Source organism: Fomitiporia mediterranea (genome assembly GCF_000271605.1).
Source record: "Fomitiporia mediterranea MF3/22 unplaced genomic scaffold FOMMEscaffold_3, whole genome shotgun sequence".
NCBI classification, from domain to species: Eukaryota; Fungi; Basidiomycota; class Agaricomycetes; order Hymenochaetales; family Hymenochaetaceae; genus Fomitiporia; species Fomitiporia mediterranea.
In genome coordinates this window covers 1,989,919-2,009,725 of record NW_006760388.1, presented here as the reverse complement: position 1 = coordinate 2,009,725, position 19,807 = coordinate 1,989,919, and the positions used below count along the sequence as shown (strand labels likewise).

Sequence of the window (19,807 nt, the reverse complement as noted above, 5' to 3'; positions counted from 1 at the left end):
AAGACGGAGACGGAGAGGTTGTCATTCAACCCTGCCGCTGATGAGCTGAATGCGAAACGAACGCGATTCGAGCCTATATGCACAGGATGCGCAAGAACCGGTGCTAAGTCGGATTAATGGATTCAAATCCCTGAATTTGCGTAACACAACGACATTCGAAGGATTTACCTTCTCTGATCCAGGAGGTCTTACCCAAAGCAAGCCAGTCGGGAATAATTATGGAACTCAAAATATTAATAGCATAGTCTTATTCATTCTAGTTAGCGGCCTAAACTGTTTACAGTGAGCATCACGAGGCTTCCCTTGGCTTACCTCAGTGATCCCTGTATAACCCCGAGCCGGAGTACCGTCTTGCCCCGCCCGCAACATGACGGCCGTTGTAGACAGTTTTTTTTTTCGCGGTAAAGCAATATTAATTGACCTTCTCCAATTGGCTCCCGCTCACTCCCCGATGCATGATAAGAGTTGAGCCGAATATTCCCGCTGGCCCGTGCGCACGTTGGATTGATTCAGTCCTTATCCTCAAGTTCTCTCTCCCGCCAGCGCCTTTCTGGTATCTTGGCTCCCTCCATCCCCTGGTCGGCGTGATCTTAGTCCCAGCCAACATCTCTCATCGTCCATCGTCTTCTTGAGTCTTCTCCTTTTCATGGCTACAACCTCTTCACGTATCTCTAAGCAGTCCTATACTCAAAATGCAGATTTGCCATTAGTAGATGAATACACTTCACCGGAGGGCGTTGCAAGCTTCAATGCCGTGCAGCGTGATCCAAACTCATGGGCAGGTGCTGCGCCCGCTAGTCAAGGCCTGTACGACAATGAGAACGACAAGGACGCTTGTGGTGTGGGCTTCATCTGTCATATCAAGGGTGACCCGAGCCACAAGATAGTCTCAGATGCCAGACAGCTTCTCTGCGCTATGACTCATCGTGGAGCTGTTGGTGCCGATAGTCGAGACGGAGATGGTGCTGGCGTTATGACAGGTATTCCGCACCAGTTTTTCAAGAGAGAGGCGGAAAGAGATCTTGGCTGCGTCCTGCCGGAGCCAGGTCAATATGCAGTGGGAAATGTGTTCTTCAAGCCTAATGATCCCGTGGAGCTTCAAAGACAGCAGAGTATCTTCTCAAAGCTTGCTGATGAACTGGCTCTGCGGGTCCTTGGATGGAGAGAAGTCCCTACCGATGGCTCCATTCTCGGCCCCGCCGCAAGTAGCAAAGAGCCGCTGATTCTCCAGCCTTTTGTTGTACTGCGAGAACATTACGGCGATGGCAACGTGTGTCAAAATGGCAAGTTCGATCAAAAACAATTCGAGCGTCAACTCTATGTCCTACGCAAACATGCCACTCACCTGATGTTGGTCCTATTCTCTTCATTGTCTGTCACGAGATAATTACTTAAATCGGTCTTGCCTTTCTTTTTGGCATAAGTACACTCGCCAAGTGGTTCTATGTATGCAGTTTGTCGACGAAAAACATAGTGTATAAGGGGCAACTTACCCCACCACAAGTCTACAATTATTATCATGATCTAAACCATGTTCTGTACCGATCTCACTTTTCACTCGTGCATTCGCGATTCTCGACAAACACATTCCCGAGCTGGGACCGAGCGCAACCACTACGATGGGCTGCCCATAATGGTTAGTAAATTAGTATTAGTGACGTCAGTGAATTCCAGAAGTTAATGTTGCTGTTCACACAGGCGAAATTAATACAATTCGCGGTAACAAGAATTGGATGCGTGCACGCGAAGGGGTCATTCAATCCGACTTTTTCGGTGATCAGCTTGACCTTCTTTATCCAATTATCGAGTCCGGCGGCTCGGATTCTGCAGCATTCGACAACGTGCTCGAGTTGCTTGTTGTGAACGGTGTTATAACACTTCCGCAAGCTATTATGATGCTCGTCCCAGAAACGTGGCAAGGGAATGACCTCATGGAAGCGGAGAAGAAAGCATTTTATAACTGGGCATCTTGTCTTCAGGAACCATGGGATGGCCCAGCTTTATTCTCTTTCAGCGACGGGCGCTATTGTGGAGCTAATCTTGACCGTAACGGCCTGCGACCGTGCAGATACATCGTCACAAATGAGGACATCATGGTCTGCGCATCTGAAGTTGGGGCGGTCTTCATTCCTCCCGAAAAAGTCGTTTCAAAAGGCCGATTAAAGCCCGGACGCATGCTTCTTGTAGATACGGAAGAGGGACGCATAGTTGATGACAAGGAACTCAAGCTCGCCACGGCACGTTCAAAGCCATTTGCAGCATGGATTGAGTCAAACACGTTGCACGTTCCGAACATTGTCAAACGTGTAACACGTATGCATTCTGTATCTCCGGTAATTGACGATGCCCCGCTCAGCACAGATCCAAAGCTTCTTGCATTTGGTTATACGATCGAGCAACTTCACTTGCTTATGCTACCCATGATGACCGACGGAAAGGAAGCACTTGGTTCCATGGGCAACGATGCACCACTTGCATGCATGGCGACACAACCGCGAATCATATATGATTATTTCCGTCAGCTTTTTGCCCAGGTTACCAATCCACCAATTGATCCAATCCGCGAAAGTATTGTTATGAGCCTCGGTTGCTACGTTGGACCTGAAGGCAATCTTTTGGAGATGAAGCCTGAGCAGTGCCACAGGATTTTTCTGAAATCGCCCATACTAACGATCGAAGAGATGAATGCGATGAAAAATCTGAAATACGCATACACAAGCTGGCCCTCGATTACAATAGACATTACATTCCCCAAATTCGAAGGTCTTCCAGGCTACGTTGCTGCGATCGACAGATGTTTCAATGAGGTTTCTCAGGCAGTGGAAGAAGGCGTCAAAGTGATTATTTTGTCTGACCGGGCTGTTTCCTCGGACCGCGTACCTGTCTCCGCTCTGGTTGCTTGTGGCGGAGTTCACCACCATCTTGTGCAGCACAAAAAGCGCTCCAAGGTTGCCCTCATGGTAGAAACTGGAGAGGCTCGCGAAGTACACCACTTCTGTGTCTTGGTAGGCTATGGAGCTGACGCAATCTGTCCATACCTGACGATGGAAGCTATTCACAAGGTTGGCAGGGAGAATCTGTATGTGTTCCGGTTCTCTTATAACATGGATACATCGCTAATACACCCTCTATTACCTTTGATATGATAGAATTAAGAATGATATGACCGTTGAACAGCTCATGATTAACTATCGTCATTCAACCGACAATGGTATATTGAAAGTGATGAGTAAAATGGGTATTTCCACCCTGCAGTCATACAAAGCGGCACAAATTTTTGAAGCTCTTGGTCTCCATGAGGAGGTGATTGCTAAATGCTTCATTGGAACTGCGAGTCGCGTTCAAGGCGCGACATTTGACCTGCTTGCAATGGACGCATTCGAATTACACGAAAGGGGTTGGCCCTCACGCGAAACCATCATTCCGCCGGGCATGCCAGAATCTGGGGAATACCACTGGCGTGATGGCGGAGAAGCTCACGTCAACGATCCAACTGGTATCGCCAATCTGCAAGACGCCGTGCGCGAGAAGAACCAGACTGCGTATGACTCGTACGCGAGGAACGCAAACGAACAAGTCAAGAGCGTCACGCTGCGCGGCTTACTCGATTTCAAGTTCGAGGCTTGCACACTGATTCCTATTGAGCAGGTGGAGCCCTGGAACGAAATCGTACGTCGGTTTGTTACGGGTGCCATGTCTTATGGGTCCATCTCCATGGAGGCGCATTCAGCCCTTGCGATAGCAATGAACCGTCTGGGAGGGAAGTCTAACACTGGCGAGGGTGGTGAAGATGCGGAGCGTTCCATGACACTTCCGAACGGTGACTCGATGCGTTCTGCAATTAAACAAGTCGCGTCAGGACGATTTGGCGTTACTGCGAATTATCTGTCGGACGCTGATGAATTGCAGATTAAGATGGCACAGGGAGCGAAGCCAGGAGAAGGCGGTGAACTCCCGGGTCATAAGGTTTCGCAGTCTATTGCACGCACACGCCACTCCACAGCAGGCGTGGGACTTATCTCACCTCCTCCGCACCATGACATCTATTCCATTGAGGACTTGAAGCAACTGATCTATGATTTGAAGTGCTCCAATCCACGCTGTCGTGTATCAGTGAAGCTTGTCTCTGAGGTTGGGGTAGGCATTGTTGCTAGCGGTGTAGCAAAGGCGAAAGCAGACCACATTCTCATCTCAGGCCATGATGGCGGTACTGGTGCGTCACGTTGGACCGGCATCAAGTATGCAGGTTTGCCCTGGGAACTAGGACTTGCAGAGACTCATCAGACCCTCGTGCTGAATGACCTCCGCGGTCGTGTCACGGTCCAAACCGATGGTCAGATCCGCACTGGCCGCGATATTGCTATAGCCTGCCTACTAGGAGCCGAAGAGTTTGGTTTTGCGACAACACCGCTAATTGCAATGGGATGCATCATGATGCGAAAATGTCATCGTAAGTGCTGCGTATGTCGAGCTCATCTTATCTGGTATTAATTAAGTTGCTTGTAGTAAACACATGCCCTGTTGGAATCGCCACCCAGGATCCGAACCTCCGCGCGAAATTCGCCGGTCAGCCGGAGCAGGTCATCAACTTTTTCTATTACCTCGCTGAAGATCTTCGCGGTTACATGGCCAAGCTGGGCTTCCGTACGATCAACGAGATGGTTGGGCGGTCTGATATGTTGAGAGTTAACGAGTCTCTGCGGACTCCAAAAACGAAGTCCCTCGATCTTTCTGCGATTCTCAAGCCTGCCTGGCAGATGCGCCCGGGTGCTGCTACGTACAAAGTTCGTCAGCAAGATCACAAGCTTTACATTCGCCTGGACAACAAATTCATTGACGAGTCGGAGCCCGCACTTACTAAGGGTCTTCCTGTTCACATTGAGTGCGACGTTGTCAACACAGACCGTGCGTTAGGAACGACTCTCTCGTACAAGGTGTCAAAGCTTTACGGAGAGGAAGGTCTCCCAAAAGACACGATTCACATTTCCATGAAGGGCTCGGCTGGCCAATCTTGTGGAGCCTTTCTTGCTCCTGGTATCACCATCGAACTTGAGGGCGACTGTAATGACTATGTTGGAAAGGGGCTGTCAGGAGGACGCCTCATCGTTTACCCACCGAAAACGGCGACGTTCAAAGCGGAAGTGAATATCATTGTTGGCAACGTGTGCCTGTACGGTGCAACATCGGGAGAGGCGTTCATTCGTGGCGTTGCCGCTGAGCGCTTTGCGGTACGCAATTCAGGTGCTAATGCTGTCGTTGAGGGAACTGGCGATCACGGCTGTGAATACATGACGGGAGGACGAGTCGTTGTGCTCGGTACCACCGGGCGTAATTTTGCCGCGGGCATGAGTGGTGGCATAGCTTATGTATTGGATACTGCGCATACGTTCGCCTCAAAGGTCAACATGGAGATGGTTGAACTAGGGAAGGTCACCGATCCTCGTGAGATTGCTCTCTTACGTAGTCTGATCGAGGACCATCGTCACTATACAGGTTCTGAAGTTGCAAATCGTGTTCTCCATGATTTCCATCACCTCCTCCCTCTTTTCGTCCGTGTCATGCCATTCGATTACAAGCGTGTCCTTGAGGAACAAGCTGCGAAGGCAAAGGAGGAGAAGATGCGCCTTAACATTATTGAGCTTGTCCCATCGCGGACGGCCAGTCAGGTCGATCTCGCTAATGAGAACATGGAAAATATACTCCATCAGCCAAAGGAACTTTTCTCTGCTGCGTTGACTATGTCGCGTTCGCATTCAAAGGAAAAGGCAGAAACATCTATGGTCGACCTTGAAGACTCTATGCTGGACGAGAATGCAAGTAAACAGCGCATGCAGAAGCTTGATAAAGTCAAGGGCTTCATGAAATACAAACGACTCGGAGAGGCATACCGGCCGCCGCGAAAGCGTGTCAAGGACTGGAAAGAACTTTCCACGCGTCTCACTGAAAGTGAACTTAAGTATCAGACAGCTCGATGCATGGACTGTGGGGTACCTTTCTGTCAGTCTGACACTGGTTGCCCCATTTCCAATGTCATTCCGAAGTGGAACGACCTCGTCTTCAAGGGCCAATGGCAAGATGCGCTCAACAGGCTTCTATTAACCAACAACTTCCCTGAATTCACAGGACGTGTCTGTCCCGCCCCGTGTGAAGGAGCCTGTGTCCTCGGCATCAATGAACAACCAGTCGGAATCAAGAGCGTCGAATGTGCGATCATTGACAAGGTAAATGCAGATAGCAATGACTCTGAGAATATTCGTCTAATTATAATCTATTCTGCAGGGATTCGAAATGGGTTGGATGGCACCGAAGATTCCGTCGCACAGGACGGGCAAGAAGGTTGCCATCATTGGCTCCGGACCTGCTGGATTGTCATGCGCCGACCAGCTCAACAAAGCTGGTCATCTCGTCACCGTCTTTGATCGTAATGATCGCATGGGAGGGCTTCTCATGTACGGTATTCCAAAGTAAGCATTCATACGTGGTTTCACCAGTGACTTTGTATCTCATTAAACTCCGCGGTCTTATAGTATGAAGCTTGATAAGGCTGTCGTTCAGCGTCGACTTGACCTCATGGCTGCTGAGGGCGTGGTACGTATTCGGAACATAACGGCCTGAGAAATAGCGTGACTAATACTGGTTCGAGACCTTCGTTCCAAACGCACATGTGGGCGTAAACGTAGATGTGCACCGTCTAAAGGGCGAGTTTGATGCTGTGGTTCTTGCTACTGGAGCAACCTGGCCCCGGGATCTGAAGATTGCAAATCGAACCGCGGATGGCATTCACTTTGCTATGGAGTTCCTGCAGGTCAGTCCGGCACGGTCATCTGTCATTTTCCGACGATTAACTCGTGTATTTCAGCGTAACACGGCGTCTTTACTAGATTCTAACCTCGAGAATGGTGATTACATCAGTGCGAAAGGAAAGGATGTTATTGTCATCGGGGGAGGCGACACTGGCAATGATTGCATAGGGACTTCTATGCGTCACGGTGCGAAGTCAGTTACAAACTTCGAACTCCTTCCGAGACCCCCATCTTCCCGCGAACGTGATAATCCTTGGCCGCAATGGCCCCGGTAAGTTATCATACATGATAATTTCACAGCTTGACCTAAATGCGCACATATTAGCATTTTCCGGACCGACTATGGCCACACGGAGGTCGCAGCTCATTTCGGAAACGGTCAGCTTTTTGTTAGGTGTTTCGTTAACCCGACCTAATTATTTTTCTCGCTAGATCCTCGCGAATACTGTATCTCTACCAAGGAGTTTGTTGTTGATGAGGATGGAAAATTACAGGGACTTAACACAGGTATGTTTAATTACAAATATTTTAATATTACTTACTCATATTCCCTAGTTCGTGTTGAGTGGACGAAGGATGGTGGAGGGCGTTGGAAGATGGAGGAAATTCCAGGTTCAGAAAAATTCTTCCCTGCGCAGCTAGTGCTTCTTGCCCTGGGTTTCCTCGGCCCTGAGAATGAGGTCTTAAAAGCGTTGAGCGTCAAGCAAGACGTCCGATCGAATATTGTGACGCCTCAAAAGGTATGTCATGCAGACACACATGCATTTTAGCTGGATATTTATTCCATTTTTAGAAATATTCCACGAGCGTTGAAGGCATTTTTGCTGCGGGCGACTGTCGACGTGGACAATCTCTCATCGTTTGGGGAATTAAGTACGTTTCTTATTCAAAATTCTTTACCGAACCGTATTGCTAACTACAGGATATCCTTCAGTGAGGGCCGTGGAGCTGCTGCCGAGGTTGATGCATGGCTCACTGATGGTTCTACTCGCTTGCCAAGCTCGGGAGGTATTAAGACTAGGGTGTGTTTACTTATCAGTTAAGTCTGCTATTAGTGTTGACTCGTTTCTTCTAGCGCTTTGTACCGCCGCCCGTGAATGGTACACATATTGTAGAAGTACAGGCTTGAGGAAATTCCAGGATCACGATTATACGACTTCACCCATGACTTTCGGAAATATACTATTGTCAACATTGGTTTCTGGCATCACATTCATGTACTTACAAACTATTCATGTATTGTACACCGGTCTTGAGGCAACGCAAATTTATATGTATTTCAAATGTTTTGCCATGTTTTAATATCAACTTTCCTCAATAAGGATGATCGACAGCTTGACCATTGACTATTACAATCACCATGCCCAAACCTGCAGACTCGTCTCTGGCTGATGTTTTTGATCTTGAAATGATGTCCTTGGCTTTGCAGGAGGCTCGTAAATGCGAGCCGAAGCCTACCGCGTTTTCCGTCGGCTGTGTCCTGGTGATTCGGTTGAATGACGCCTGGCCCATCATCCTCTCCCGGAGTTATTCAAGAGAACTAGAAGGAAACACTCATGCGGAAGCAAATGCGCTCGAAAAGGTTCGTGCGCTACCCAAAGAGCAGCTTCGTGAACTATTGGCTTCTGTATCGTCCCATGAGTACGTTGGAAGCGAGCCATCGATTGAGAATCTCCTACGAAGGTCACATGTCTACACCACGATGGAGCCTTGCTCTGTCCGCCTGTCCGGGCTGGCACCATGCGCGGACGCGCTGATCAAAGCTGGGGTATCTCGATGTGTAATCGGCGTTGGCGAGCCAGATGACTTCGTACACTGTGAGGGGGCCAAGAAGTTGGCGGATGCTGGCGTTGAAGTCGTTTGGTTGAAAGGCATGGAAACCGAGTGTCTGGCAATTGCACGGGCGCATCACACAGGGACAAAATAAGTGATCGTGAATAATACAAAGTGTGCTTTAATTTCATTCTACAATCCTGTAAGTGTCTAGCAATGATACTTGGAAATCCATAATGAGCAATATTATTGCCTTTTAATTTATCTTAAGGTTTCTTCCACGAGTAATGCCCAATCCGACACCAAACCCTGACTCGTCTTGTCGTCAAGGTAGTCGTTTCTGTATTCAATACACATAGTTACATCTTCTCCAATAACGGCGAAGTCGACCAACACGGCGTCCTATACGTTCATCATTAGTTGCGTCTCGAATGGGTGTAGTAGAATCACTCGTACTTCTATGATGTTACAAACAGCTAATCTATCTACCGTTGGCCGCTGTTCGGCCTCTTGAACTCGAGGGATGAAATATGGTAACTGCCTACAATGAGCGTTTGCGACAACATGAAGAAACGAATTCGACTTACTTCAACCGGACTAAGGAATTCATAGTAGTTCTTATCTTTCAGTTCAGCCGTAGCGACAACGTTGACGAATACATTCATCATTGCGCGATCTGTGTCTGCATTAGTCCAGCGACATACGTCTTCGAGGTGACTCTGTTGGACGATGGCAGAGCGATCTCTAAGTGTTGCTTGTATCTCGTCTGCTAGCCGACGCAAAGGTATATCGACTCTCTCAACATGTATCGGGAGGACATTCATGCATGGGATTGGTAAGGACTCGACGTCATCGACTACTCCACCTCTACCCAAATGCCATAACCCAAAGGTGGCTGAAATCGCATTGGAGTATTTCGCTTGTACCTGTGCCCAACACGCTAAGAAAATGACGTTCAAGGATGTGGACACGTCTTGAGCTTGTTCGCGTAAACGAATGACATCCCGTACCGCATGTCGGTCAATGTAGAAGAGCCTATTGTGTTCAATCATGGTGCGATTTTTACGTTTGGGGAATAGCGACGGAACGAAAGGCGACGTCAGATACGTTCTCCAGTACTGCATTTGTTCGTTTTTGGTGTGCGAGGAATTGCACTTTTCTAAGAACAGAGAAACATTCCTTTGGTAAACGGCGTCATTTCCCTCGTACTGGCGCTGGAGATCCTCCATGAGCAAACGTAAACTCCACGCATCGTACTGGAAGTGATGGAGGTGCAGAATTAAGTAACTTCGTGCGGGCGTCCTCAGAAAGACAGCTTGACAGGGGGGTAAGTCGGTGGAAAGAGGATTTGAAACGAGTTCTTTCGTGATAGTTTCGACGACATCCGGTGCACACTGTGTATTTGCTGCTTCACGACGCGACCAATGACGCTCCGGGGACGTATCCTTGAACGTTACTATATGCGTGGTTTTATCGGGACCGGATACGAATGTCGAGCGCAGGATAGGTTGACTCTGGACAAGCGAAAACCAGGCACGCTTGAGCTTCTCTTCATCAATATCAGAGGGGAGTGCGAAAGCAAATGCATGTTGGAAACCGGCGCGATCGCTTAGCTGCCACATGCCAATAAGCCATTCCATGCCTGCAGATGCAGGATAGACTCCATCCACCGCCTCTTTTGCAGAACCAAGACGTTCCACCAATGCTTCTACAAGCTGAGGTTCCATATGAGAAGAGCTTCGTGCATTCGTTTTGCAACCCTTGCGTTGGAGGATCTTTACCACGTCCTGTGGTGCTTGGCAATGCAGTACATCTGTGGCCTGTAACTGCAAGCCGAGCTTCCGTGCCCTCGAAGAAATCTGGATAGCTGTGATAGAGTCAACACCGAGGGATACCATGGATGTGTTTGGTTCAATGGACGCGCGCAGTACGTCAACACATGATGCTAGGACTTCGATGAACTTTGATACTCGCTCGTCAATAACAGGAGATTTTGCACGATCGTGATCGGCCGTCTGTTCACGTTGATTCCGTTCTTCATCGTCAACGGCAAGGTGAGGAAGGGTATACGCCGATGGCTCGTCGACTAACTGCGTAAACGACCGGGTAAATCCTGTAACTATAACATCCAAATCACTCTCATTGAAAAACTCAGATTGGCACGCTGCCTTTACGATGAGGCAGTCCAGGTGTTGGTGAAGTTCGATATTCAGAGGATACTGAATGGCAAGGAAGTCAGCACAGCAAAGTGTGTTGCTTCTAATTCCCTGTCTCACCTGTATCTTCGCAATCTCATCCTCGGAATCGTCAAAAGCCCATAGCTCGTCTTCTTCTCTAGAGCCATCATCTATCATCGGTTGGAAGAGGAAAATGGCATCCCAAAGTGTTCTCATGCCGAGTTTTCTTTGTATTGTCCGTAATGATGCGTGTTGCCATTTTTGCGCTTCTAAATTCTGTCCATGGATGGAACGGACGAAGTCTAGGTTCTTGACGTTTGAAATAATCCGCGACCTATGCGGTAACGTACTCTGTTCGGCAAGGAGTTTGAGGCACGATTCGAAGACAAGGTAAGGAAGGACATACGATCATTGGCCCAAGGACATCTTCTGCCCGATGCACATTTCGCCCAGAGACGACATGACCGAAAACGACATCACGTTCATTATACAACGTAGAAAGCACTTTAGCAAATGACGCCTGACCGAAGCATTGTACTGTCACATCGTAGATGCTGGAAGCTTCCTGCATGCGGGATAATGGGAGGCGGATCTCTGCTCTAGCGGACAAGGACTTGGAATTCGAGGAACGAAGAGCCTTTCGAGGAAGGACTGGACGATTGAATCTGTGTAGCTGTTTGATCCAGAACTCCGACCCGTAGAGATCTTGATATTCAAAATATCCCAAGAGATCCACGAATTGAGGCGACGGAGAGGGCGTTTCGTCATGATAGAACTGCCTTACCGCCTCCGAAAGCTGAGTTATAGATATCCCATCATACAATGCATGGTGAAGAATAAGAATCAAAGTGCTAGACTGCGGCTCCTTAGGATTCCCTCCAATGTGACGACTTAGTCGCGCGAAGACCGGCGGTTTCGAAAACTTGCTTTCTGACGACAAGTCCAAGTCTCTGATACACCCTTCGGCCACATCGAGTACAGTTTTTCCATCGCACTCGTTCACCTCGCACCAGTCAAGATTATAGACGGAATGTATGGCTTGGATCCATGCGCCCATCTTCTCCACAAAGTGAAATGACGTTCTAAGAATGTTGAAGTACTGAGCCGCACTTCTCCAGGCAAGTTGCAGACGATCAGTATCTATTGTTGCAGATAACTGGAATGGGAAAGCATGTATGTATAAATTGCCACCAGAATTGATTGTCTAAATGCGGAGGAATATTAAGGGCTGCATGGTACATCTTGTCCGGAAACTTACTTGAGATAGCATGCCAGCTTGCAGAATGGTTGTTGGGTATAACTCAACCTCATCCGCTTCGCCAAGCTTCAGAGGTTCTACATTTACGTGTGAAGCTATGAGTGCACGTCTGCTAGCTAATAGGTTTTCCTCCTCGTCCCTCTGTTTGTTCGAAGAGTTGTCGCGATTCGAAGAGCGGGCAGCGATGCGTCGAATACTTGGATGGCGCATTATATCAAGCGATGTAATCTCAATTCCATCTCGACGGAGAGCGCGTGACAGTCCGACAGACCTTATTGAATCCAGGCCAAGTGCTATGAGTGATGTGGTACTCGAGATCTGGTCATTCCCGATTTTAAGGAATCCGGAAACTATGAGGCGGATCTTTTCCTCAAGGGTGTCATCTACGGAAGCCTCAGACGCATATCCCGAATCACTTTCTGCTTCAATTGCCTCCTCGTCCGACAAGAGGGATTGCTGCATGGTTGCTCTGTGATTACCTTCCACCAAAGCCTTTGCTGTCCCTTCAAGACTTTGAAGAAAGCGAGAGACGTCATGACGCTTTAAAGGCTCAGTGAATGCGCAGTCGATGCGTATTTGCCCATTAGTCTTGTCAAACACTACTTCCACGGCGAGAATGTACTACAATCAAAGTTTACTAATTAGAACGAGTTGTTGGACTGGTGGGAGCGTCACGAGTGACTTACGTCTGCATGCGGTTGCCTGCTTTCAACGACATCGTACAGTCTCGTTGGCTCTGCATCGTTTACCGAGACAGAGAAAAGAACCTCAAACAATGCTCGACCCGGCTGCACCCAGCTTTGTACGCGACTCAATGGGACATGCTCATAGGCAAGGACGGCACCGATATTACGTTGCACTGTTTGTAGAAGGTCCGCACCAAGGTTAGCATTGATGCGGGTGGGAACCACAGTTAACAGTGGCGCCCGAGCATCATTGATACTGTCGTCTGCAAAAGAGCGACCAGATCGTATGACCTTAACATGCCAATGCGGAAAGGATTAATCCTCATTAACAAATGTGAGAACGAGAACTTGGGACATACGCCGAACACAACATCGGGAACCCCGTATACCTGTTCCCCCAGAGTCACCCCAAAGGCTGCAGTCAATACGGCTTGTAAAGAAACTTTGATTTTGGCAGCGGTTTGTTCCCACCAACTAAGCTGTGCGTTAAAACTCTTCCGAACAAAATTAGCCGTCTCTCCAGAAGCCAGACGTCTTGGGATTTTAGACCAATTGAATCCATGAAATTCCCTTTTGTAAAAGGCAGTCGCTTCATCCAAATCCACATCGTGCACCGCGTCAAGTACTTGGAGGATTGGCACAGGAGGCGGCGGATTCTCGTGGAAGTAGATCGCCTCAACATCTTGGAGAAGAAGGGGGAGGGAGATCCCATCGTATATGGCATGGTGAATAGACAAAGTTAGGAAAGTTGCTGACTGGTCTTCAGCACGATAGCAAGCCAGTTGAAACGCCGGCGAAGAGCTGATGTTCTCATTAATAGTCCGAGCGAATTCTAGCGCATCGCCTTCTAAAAACGAGGCATGAAAGTTTTCATTATTATCCGCCTGGATCATCCGTTCCACCCAAGGCAAGTCGCATACTCCGGGCTTTAGTACGACCTGAACCAAAGATGAGGAGAAGTGGAATACGGTTCTGAAAGATTCATGATAGATTAATGCTAATCATAGAGGAGTACAGCACAGCCGAGGGCTCACCGGAGAATCTCATGCTGAGACACGAGCGCAACCCAGGAACGCTTCAGCTTCTGTATGTCGACACTACTGTGGATCTTCAGTACTACGTGCTGAATGTACAGCGTGCTAAGGTCCGCAGAACGATACAAGACACCGTCTTGGACAGGAAAGGTCGGTAAAACTTGCTCAACCTTTTCGGTTCCATATGTTCCTTCGACTTCTGACCGCCATTGCCGCAAAAACTTGTCAAGACCAGAGCTGCGGGAAATTCCTTTCTCGGCAGTCCTCACGTCAACTAGTAGAGCCGCAATACCTTCTATAGTTGGTTGTTGGATAATATTGCCAACGGATACCGATTTGGTGTTATGAGAAGAACGGAGTTGCGCGGCGAGTCGCACAAGCTTCAATGAATCAAATCCAAGCTGAAACAAATTCGACGAAGGCTGGAGCTCAGCGTGGCCAACATCGATATGCCGGGATAGCAATTTGGCGATTTCTGCCTCCTTCTCATTCAGCTCGCGAGTCAGTACTCCTACTTCTGCGCTCTCATCTCCTCTTTGCGCATTCGCACGTCCGAGGACTTCGAGCGTCTCCGACCTAAAAAGTGCATCAAGCGCTTTATTGTCCGTCTTCCCGTTTTGATTCATTGGAAGAAAGTCAAGTGGAACAATGTGGGCAGGCCGCATATAGCTCGCTAATTCTCGTGCGCACGCTTCTTTAAGTGCGCGCATTAGGCCCTTAGGAACGCTATTAAGGACGCGCGGTTGCTCTTTCCGTCTGAGGGCGACAGACTTAGAAGAATCCAGGCCAATGAACGAAACAAGTTGGTCCGTCTTAAGCTGAGGATGACGAGAAAGAATCGTAGAAACGTCTGGCACCGTCTTGGATTTCATTCCGGGAACTTCAGTGGCAGCCTTCCGTATGACAGATGAAACGCCTTCAGACTCGATACGCACACCGCGAAGCTTAATTTGGGTATCAATACGGCCAAGTATCTCCAAGGTATCGTCTGGCATGAGTCGAACTGGGGTCATTGATCAGCGAACTCCGAAGATGAATACTTTACCACCCAGACCGCTTACCAAGGTCCCCTGTACGATAAACTCTTTCACGATTTGGACCGTGTGCATAATTGATGAAGGATTTCCCAGTCAGGTCTGGACGGTTTAGATACCCTCGTCCGACAAGACGTCCACCCACCAAAAGCTCACCCATTCCTCCTCGAATGACCAAATTGAGGTTCTCGTCGACTACATACGCAGAGCAATTCTCAAATATGCGACCTATACTTTCTTTCCGCGTGGCAGACGTCATGAGGCGTGCAGAACAACCGATTGTAACTTCACTTGGGCCGTAAAAGTTTGCTAAAGTCACGAGTGGATGGTCCGCCCACTTGTCCAAAATCTATATGCGATGTTAGACAGATTTCATTTCTTAATCAAACGCTTGCGAACCGAGTCGCTCATCTTTTCACCACCGCTAGCAATGTAAGCCAGCTCCATTGACTGTCCTTCTACCCCGGAGTTCTGCCCTCCAGCAGAAAGTTCAGCAGATTCTGCAACGGCGTGCATTGTCGCTTCGATTAGACTCGGGACAATACCGACATGCGTTACGCGCAGACGATGCAGCCAGCGGGGCAGATCCTCTAGCAACTGCGAGCGTGGCGCACATATAAGTGTCATACCGAGAGACAGAGCAACAAAGGTCTCTGCCAAATGCACATCAAATGCAATAGCTTGGACGAATGAATAAGCAACACAGAACAGTGGGGAAAGGAAGAATCGAAAGTAATCTTACAAGCTACAGCAAGATACCGTCCAGCTTGAGGCCACCGACGTTTATTTGGCCCAGCCTGGTTCGCAAACCAACTTAAAGCGTGAATTGCTTGTGAAAACCCGTCGTGCGTTAATAGGCAGCCTTTCGGAGTGCCCGTCGTCCCGCTCGTGTAAAGAAGGTATGCAAGTCCATCGCTCCGTGCATTGTTGATGTCATCGGACGAGTATTCCTTGGAAGCGCTCATATGTTCCGCAATGTTCTCAGCGGTGAAAATGAAACGTGTGTTCGAATCTTCATTGATAAATCTCTGACGCTCCTCAGGGAGTTCGGGATCAATCTACGCATACAGTCAGCCTTGCCTGAAAATATTTGGATTATTTTGAGAGTATCGTACAGGAACATAACATCCCCCGGCTTTCAATACACCCATCATAGCCACATGAAACTCGATGCCGCGAGGCATGCACAATGTTACACGGTCCTCTTGCCCGAGACCCTGGGCGCACAGGTATGCCGCGAAGCGATTCGAATGTTTATCAAGCTCGCCGTACGTCATATGCGTTACAACGCGGTCAAAGGAAACCGGATCCTCATCATAAAGGTCGGGATAATACTCAATGGCGACCACCGATGGGTCGTGCCGAGGAATGAAGTCTGCGACGGTTCTGACCTCAGGATAGTGCGTATATGACGACCCATTTGTACGCACAGGTACGATAGAAAGCAGTTCATCAGGAAGAAAATCAAGGTGCTTAGGTGGAAATGCGGGGTCCTCTGCTATGCGCGTCGCCACTGCACAGACCTGTTTGGCAAGCAATTCGGCAGTTGATGCATGAAAGCGTAAAGTCGAGTATTTCAATGTCAAAGTCCATGTATGACTTTTACTTCCAGCATTCTTCGCGTATGCAGCAATAAGTGGATGGTTATAATCGAGGTTGGGAGTAAGGACGGCTAAAAATGGCTGCAAGCCGTCATCTAACTGAATTCCGAGAGTGCTTCGGATGCTATCGGGGTTATTCTCGGTCTGTTGCAGGACTAGGTTCTCCACGACGCTTCTGTAGCTATCTGAATTAGCCCAGTTAACTCGAGCTGCTGTGACCTGCCGCATGGCACATGGGCTGCCTACTGGCTGCCACCCGAGCAGGACATCACTTGCAGCACAGTACACGCCCAGGCAGCGGGCAAGAGCGACTAGGACAATCTCCTCCGAACAGTCGGCATCCGAGCGGACGGAAATAAGCTCTCGAGAAGACGGCGCGTGTCGTAGGGTGGAGAGATCCGGAAGGGAGATGAACTGGTAGTCCGCAAAGGGTGGACCAGGTGTCTGCATGGGAAAAGGAAACGGGGCAGCGGCGTACGGGAAGATAGGAGCTAAACGCGCGTAGGTATGACACTTTGCATGCGGCTTATGTATGTTGTGTGCAGATAAAGGAGGCACAGCCTACAGAGTATCAGAGCATATGCACGATCGATAGCCCAACTCCTGGGAGTGGGACGGCATGTTCGCTGAGCACCCCAAAGAGGAAGACGTCGTCACAAACGTGATTCGGCCCGCAACCGTTCTCGACATCGGACTTGAAGTAGGCCCTTCGAGTGATGCCACCGCTGAAAAATCGCTGAAAATTGCCGACAAATGGAGGACGATGATGCTGCCAAGGCGAGAGACAATTGAATAGCCGAGCGGAATCCATCCGAACGATGGCAGTAATCAGATTAGATTAATCTGTCCGGTTATTATCAGATAGGCCAGCCGACCTGATCTATACAGAAAATTGCCAGCACGGATCCCTGTCACTTAGTCCAAAGTCCGAATTACCCTCGTCATACAATGGCCCTATTCTTTTGCCAGCGTCGCTATCTCCCTCCGTCTCCACCCGGAATATCAGAATCCGCTCTTATTTATTTTCACCGACCCGTGCAAGCCAAAGTGACCAGCATAACGGTCTTCAAGCTAGACTCTCACCTATAACCGCGAAAATAAATTCGAAGCCCTAATCACCATCATCTGAAAATCGTCCCCCTTTCCCTCCTACCATCTTTCGTCCTTAAAGGCTGGCATCGCATGTCATGAATCCAGATCCCCTATACAACACTATCAACTCTTACATCGACACTTATGATGTTCTTGGTTGCGGATTTGGCCCTGCGAACCTCGGTATCGCAGTTGCACTCGCCGATAAGTGGTCGATAGACAAGGTAAAAGCGTCAATATATTTTCCCTCAATACCTTTGGCTTCTACTTTTCTGACGATATGTCAAGAAAACCCAGCGCGTCATTTTCATAGAAAAACACCCGGATTTCCGATGGCACCCAGGAATGCTCATTCCTGGAGCTAGAATGCAAATAAGGTCGGTATCTAATAAGTGTATCATTGCCTCTGTTTTGCAAATAATAATAGCATTATCTGACACCGGACTTCCTTTTCTCTAGCTGCCTGAAGGATCTGGCGACTCTCCGTAACCCGTGCTCACCATTCACCTTCCTTTCTTACCTCCACGCCCAGAACCGCTTGAGTGTGTTCATCAATCGTGGTTCAACCATCCCGTCGCGCCGTGAGTTTTCCGACTACCTTGCATGGGCGGCCCGGGAGGTGACACGCAGGGGAGTCGAAGTCACATATGCAGAGGAAGTCATCGCTATCTCCAAAGTCCATGTCGGGGAAGAGGAACGCATTGAGGTTACGAGTCGCCGATCGACTTCGGGTGAGCTAATCGTACGCAGGACAAGTGAGTATATGCTTGACCACATCAGCGGGTCAATCTCTGTGCTGATTAGCTTCGTCTCAAAGAGGATATAATTTTGTCTGCCGGTGGCTCTCCTCGGATTCCACGTGTTTTATCTTCCCTCCAGCAGCAAAAATGGACTGAAGAGAGTGTGCTCGAGGTCCCGGTACTACACACCGCATCATATATAACGTTCATCCGCCCAGTGCTTTCCAGACTCTCACAGTTGGGCAGGCCACTGAAGATTGCTATTGTTGGTGGCGGCCAGAGTGCCGCAGAGTGCCTTATGGATGCTTACAATCGACTGGAAAGTCTTCTACCTGGTGGTCACCAGGTCGATATGGTCATTCGCAAAGGTTCTCTGAAGCCGAGTGACGACAGCCCATTCGTAAACGAAATTTTTGATCCTTCTTGTACGTGTATGAGCTTCCTCTGCGGTCCTGGATTCATATCTCCGTCATTTAATTCAATAGCTACGGATGAGTGGTACAACCTCTCGACGGACCGCCTGCGAGGCCAAATCTTGTCCGAATACAAGAATACGAACTACAGCGTTGTGAACCCGAAGAGCCTTGATAACGTACTCTTGACCATTTTGTTGTCAAGTTCTGACCAGCTGATCATCTACTTTTATCCTCCAGTTATACGAGCTCATTTACGAACAGAGGCTATCGGAGAGCATTGCTTCCCGTGATTGCTCCGGTGCATCTGATATGAACGTCCGTATCAATCTCCGCCATAACGAGAACGTCGTCGGCGCGACCATTGCCTCGCTAGGTGTTGACCACTCTCCACGACAAATCACTCTTGTTCGCCAAAACACTCGAACACATGAGCTGGTAGAAGATGTATATGACGCCATCATCTGCGGGACCGGCTATGAGCGCACTGCTTGGATGAATTTCCTTCGTAGATCAAATCTCGCCAAGGACTATGGACTCGCAGGGATAACGGACGATACTCCCGTGAAGCTCGTTCCTGCTCACTGCACTTTTGCCCCTGAGGCAGAGAGCGAGTTTTCATCTTTTGATAGTCGTCATACCAGTCAGCACGAGCAAGATCCGATACAGTCGCCAGTTACAGGTAGCACCAGTTCTTCGAGCACACCGCCGTCTTCTCCAAGTCTGTCGTGCTCGTCGCAATCGCTGTCTACACCGGTGCAAATCCGCATTTCTAGAGCATATAGACTGCTACCCGTCTCGTCTGTTCAGGGAAAGCGCGGACGCATATACGTACAAGGTTGTGCAGAGGCAACTCATGGTCTTAGCGACACACTTCTGAGCGTCATAGGAGTAAGATCGGGTGAGGTCGTGGATGACTTGCTTGCCGAAGAAAAAGAAAATTAAGCAAAATTCTACGAGAATATTTCGGTATGGTGAGTTTCCATCTTGTTATTGGAATTATTGGTATCAAAGTATTCGATCGCTTGAACGGTTGTCGTTAATAAAGAATACATTTTGTCGACGAAATTTTTGGGAAATGCGGGCATCGGGAACATATTGCGAACATCCGATCCAGCATAGACTAGTAATTGCAAAAATGAAAGGCAAGGCGGAGAGTATCTTAAACTAATATCGTGGTTTGGGGAATGTGAGAA

General features: G+C 48.8%; 3 protein-coding genes across 3 annotated transcripts; 2 read left to right on the top strand and 1 right to left on the bottom strand.

Annotated features, from left to right (window-relative positions):
* Nucleotides 1-574: 574 nt before the first annotated feature.
* On the top strand, nt 575-8,098 carry FOMMEDRAFT_166121 (NADPH-dependent glutamate synthase). The gene is made up of 15 exons (XM_007263863.1): nt 575-1,350; nt 1,425-1,636; nt 1,699-3,079; nt 3,150-4,450; nt 4,507-6,221; nt 6,280-6,464; nt 6,528-6,588; nt 6,644-6,805; nt 6,860-7,074; nt 7,129-7,181; nt 7,236-7,310; nt 7,359-7,543; nt 7,597-7,676; nt 7,738-7,825; nt 7,879-8,098. The coding sequence occupies exons 1-15, from the start codon at nt 647-649 to the stop codon at nt 7,930-7,932; spliced, it is 6,471 nt and encodes a 2,156-aa protein (XP_007263925.1). The 5' UTR covers nt 575-646; the 3' UTR covers nt 7,933-8,098.
* Nucleotides 8,099-8,157: 59 nt separating this feature from the next.
* Nucleotides 8,158-17,499, bottom strand: FOMMEDRAFT_119062 (uncharacterized protein). Its single transcript, XM_007263862.1, has 13 exons — nt 15,881-17,499; nt 15,508-15,823; nt 15,165-15,445; nt 14,793-15,114; nt 13,732-14,734; nt 13,057-13,669; nt 12,698-12,988; nt 12,012-12,632; nt 11,160-11,957; nt 10,853-11,104; nt 9,164-10,795; nt 9,033-9,113; nt 8,158-8,978 (listed from the first exon to the last, which is right to left on the bottom strand). Exons 1-13 carry the CDS (start codon nt 16,814-16,816, stop codon nt 8,838-8,840), a joined length of 7,287 nt encoding a protein of 2,428 aa, XP_007263924.1. The 5' UTR covers nt 16,817-17,499; the 3' UTR covers nt 8,158-8,837.
* A 54-nt stretch (nt 17,500-17,553) lies between these two features.
* On the top strand, nt 17,554-19,556 carry FOMMEDRAFT_77809 (uncharacterized protein; the record flags this gene model as incomplete). The annotated part of the gene is made up of 6 exons (XM_007263861.1): nt 17,554-17,682; nt 17,756-17,835; nt 17,918-18,213; nt 18,276-18,623; nt 18,684-18,790; nt 18,852-19,556. The coding sequence occupies 6 exons, from the start codon at nt 17,554-17,556 to the stop codon at nt 19,554-19,556; spliced, it is 1,665 nt and encodes a 554-aa protein (XP_007263923.1).
* Nucleotides 19,557-19,807: the final 251 nt, after the last annotated feature.

Bases quoted from the DNA above. Each gene is read 5' to 3' on its own strand.
- FOMMEDRAFT_166121 (XM_007263863.1), top strand. From the start codon at position 647: ATGGCTACAACCTCTTCACGTATCTCTAAGCAGTCCTATACTCAAAAT. The intron at 1,351-1,424 runs GTTGGTCCTATT...TTTTGGCATAAG, and splicing joins AAACATGCCACTCACCTGAT to TACACTCGCCAAGTGGTTCT. The intron at 1,637-1,698 runs GTTAGTAAATTA...CTGTTCACACAG, and splicing joins ACGATGGGCTGCCCATAATG to GCGAAATTAATACAATTCGC.
- FOMMEDRAFT_119062 (XM_007263862.1), bottom strand. From the start codon at position 16,816: ATGCAGACACCTGGTCCACCCTTTGCGGACTACCAGTTCATCTCCCTT. The intron at 15,824-15,880 runs GTACGATACTCT...CTGTATGCGTAG, and splicing joins CCGGGGGATGTTATGTTCCT to ATTGATCCCGAACTCCCTGA. The intron at 11,105-11,159 runs GTATGTCCTTCC...CTTGCCGAACAG, and splicing joins ATGTCCTTGGGCCAATGATC to AGTACGTTACCGCATAGGTC.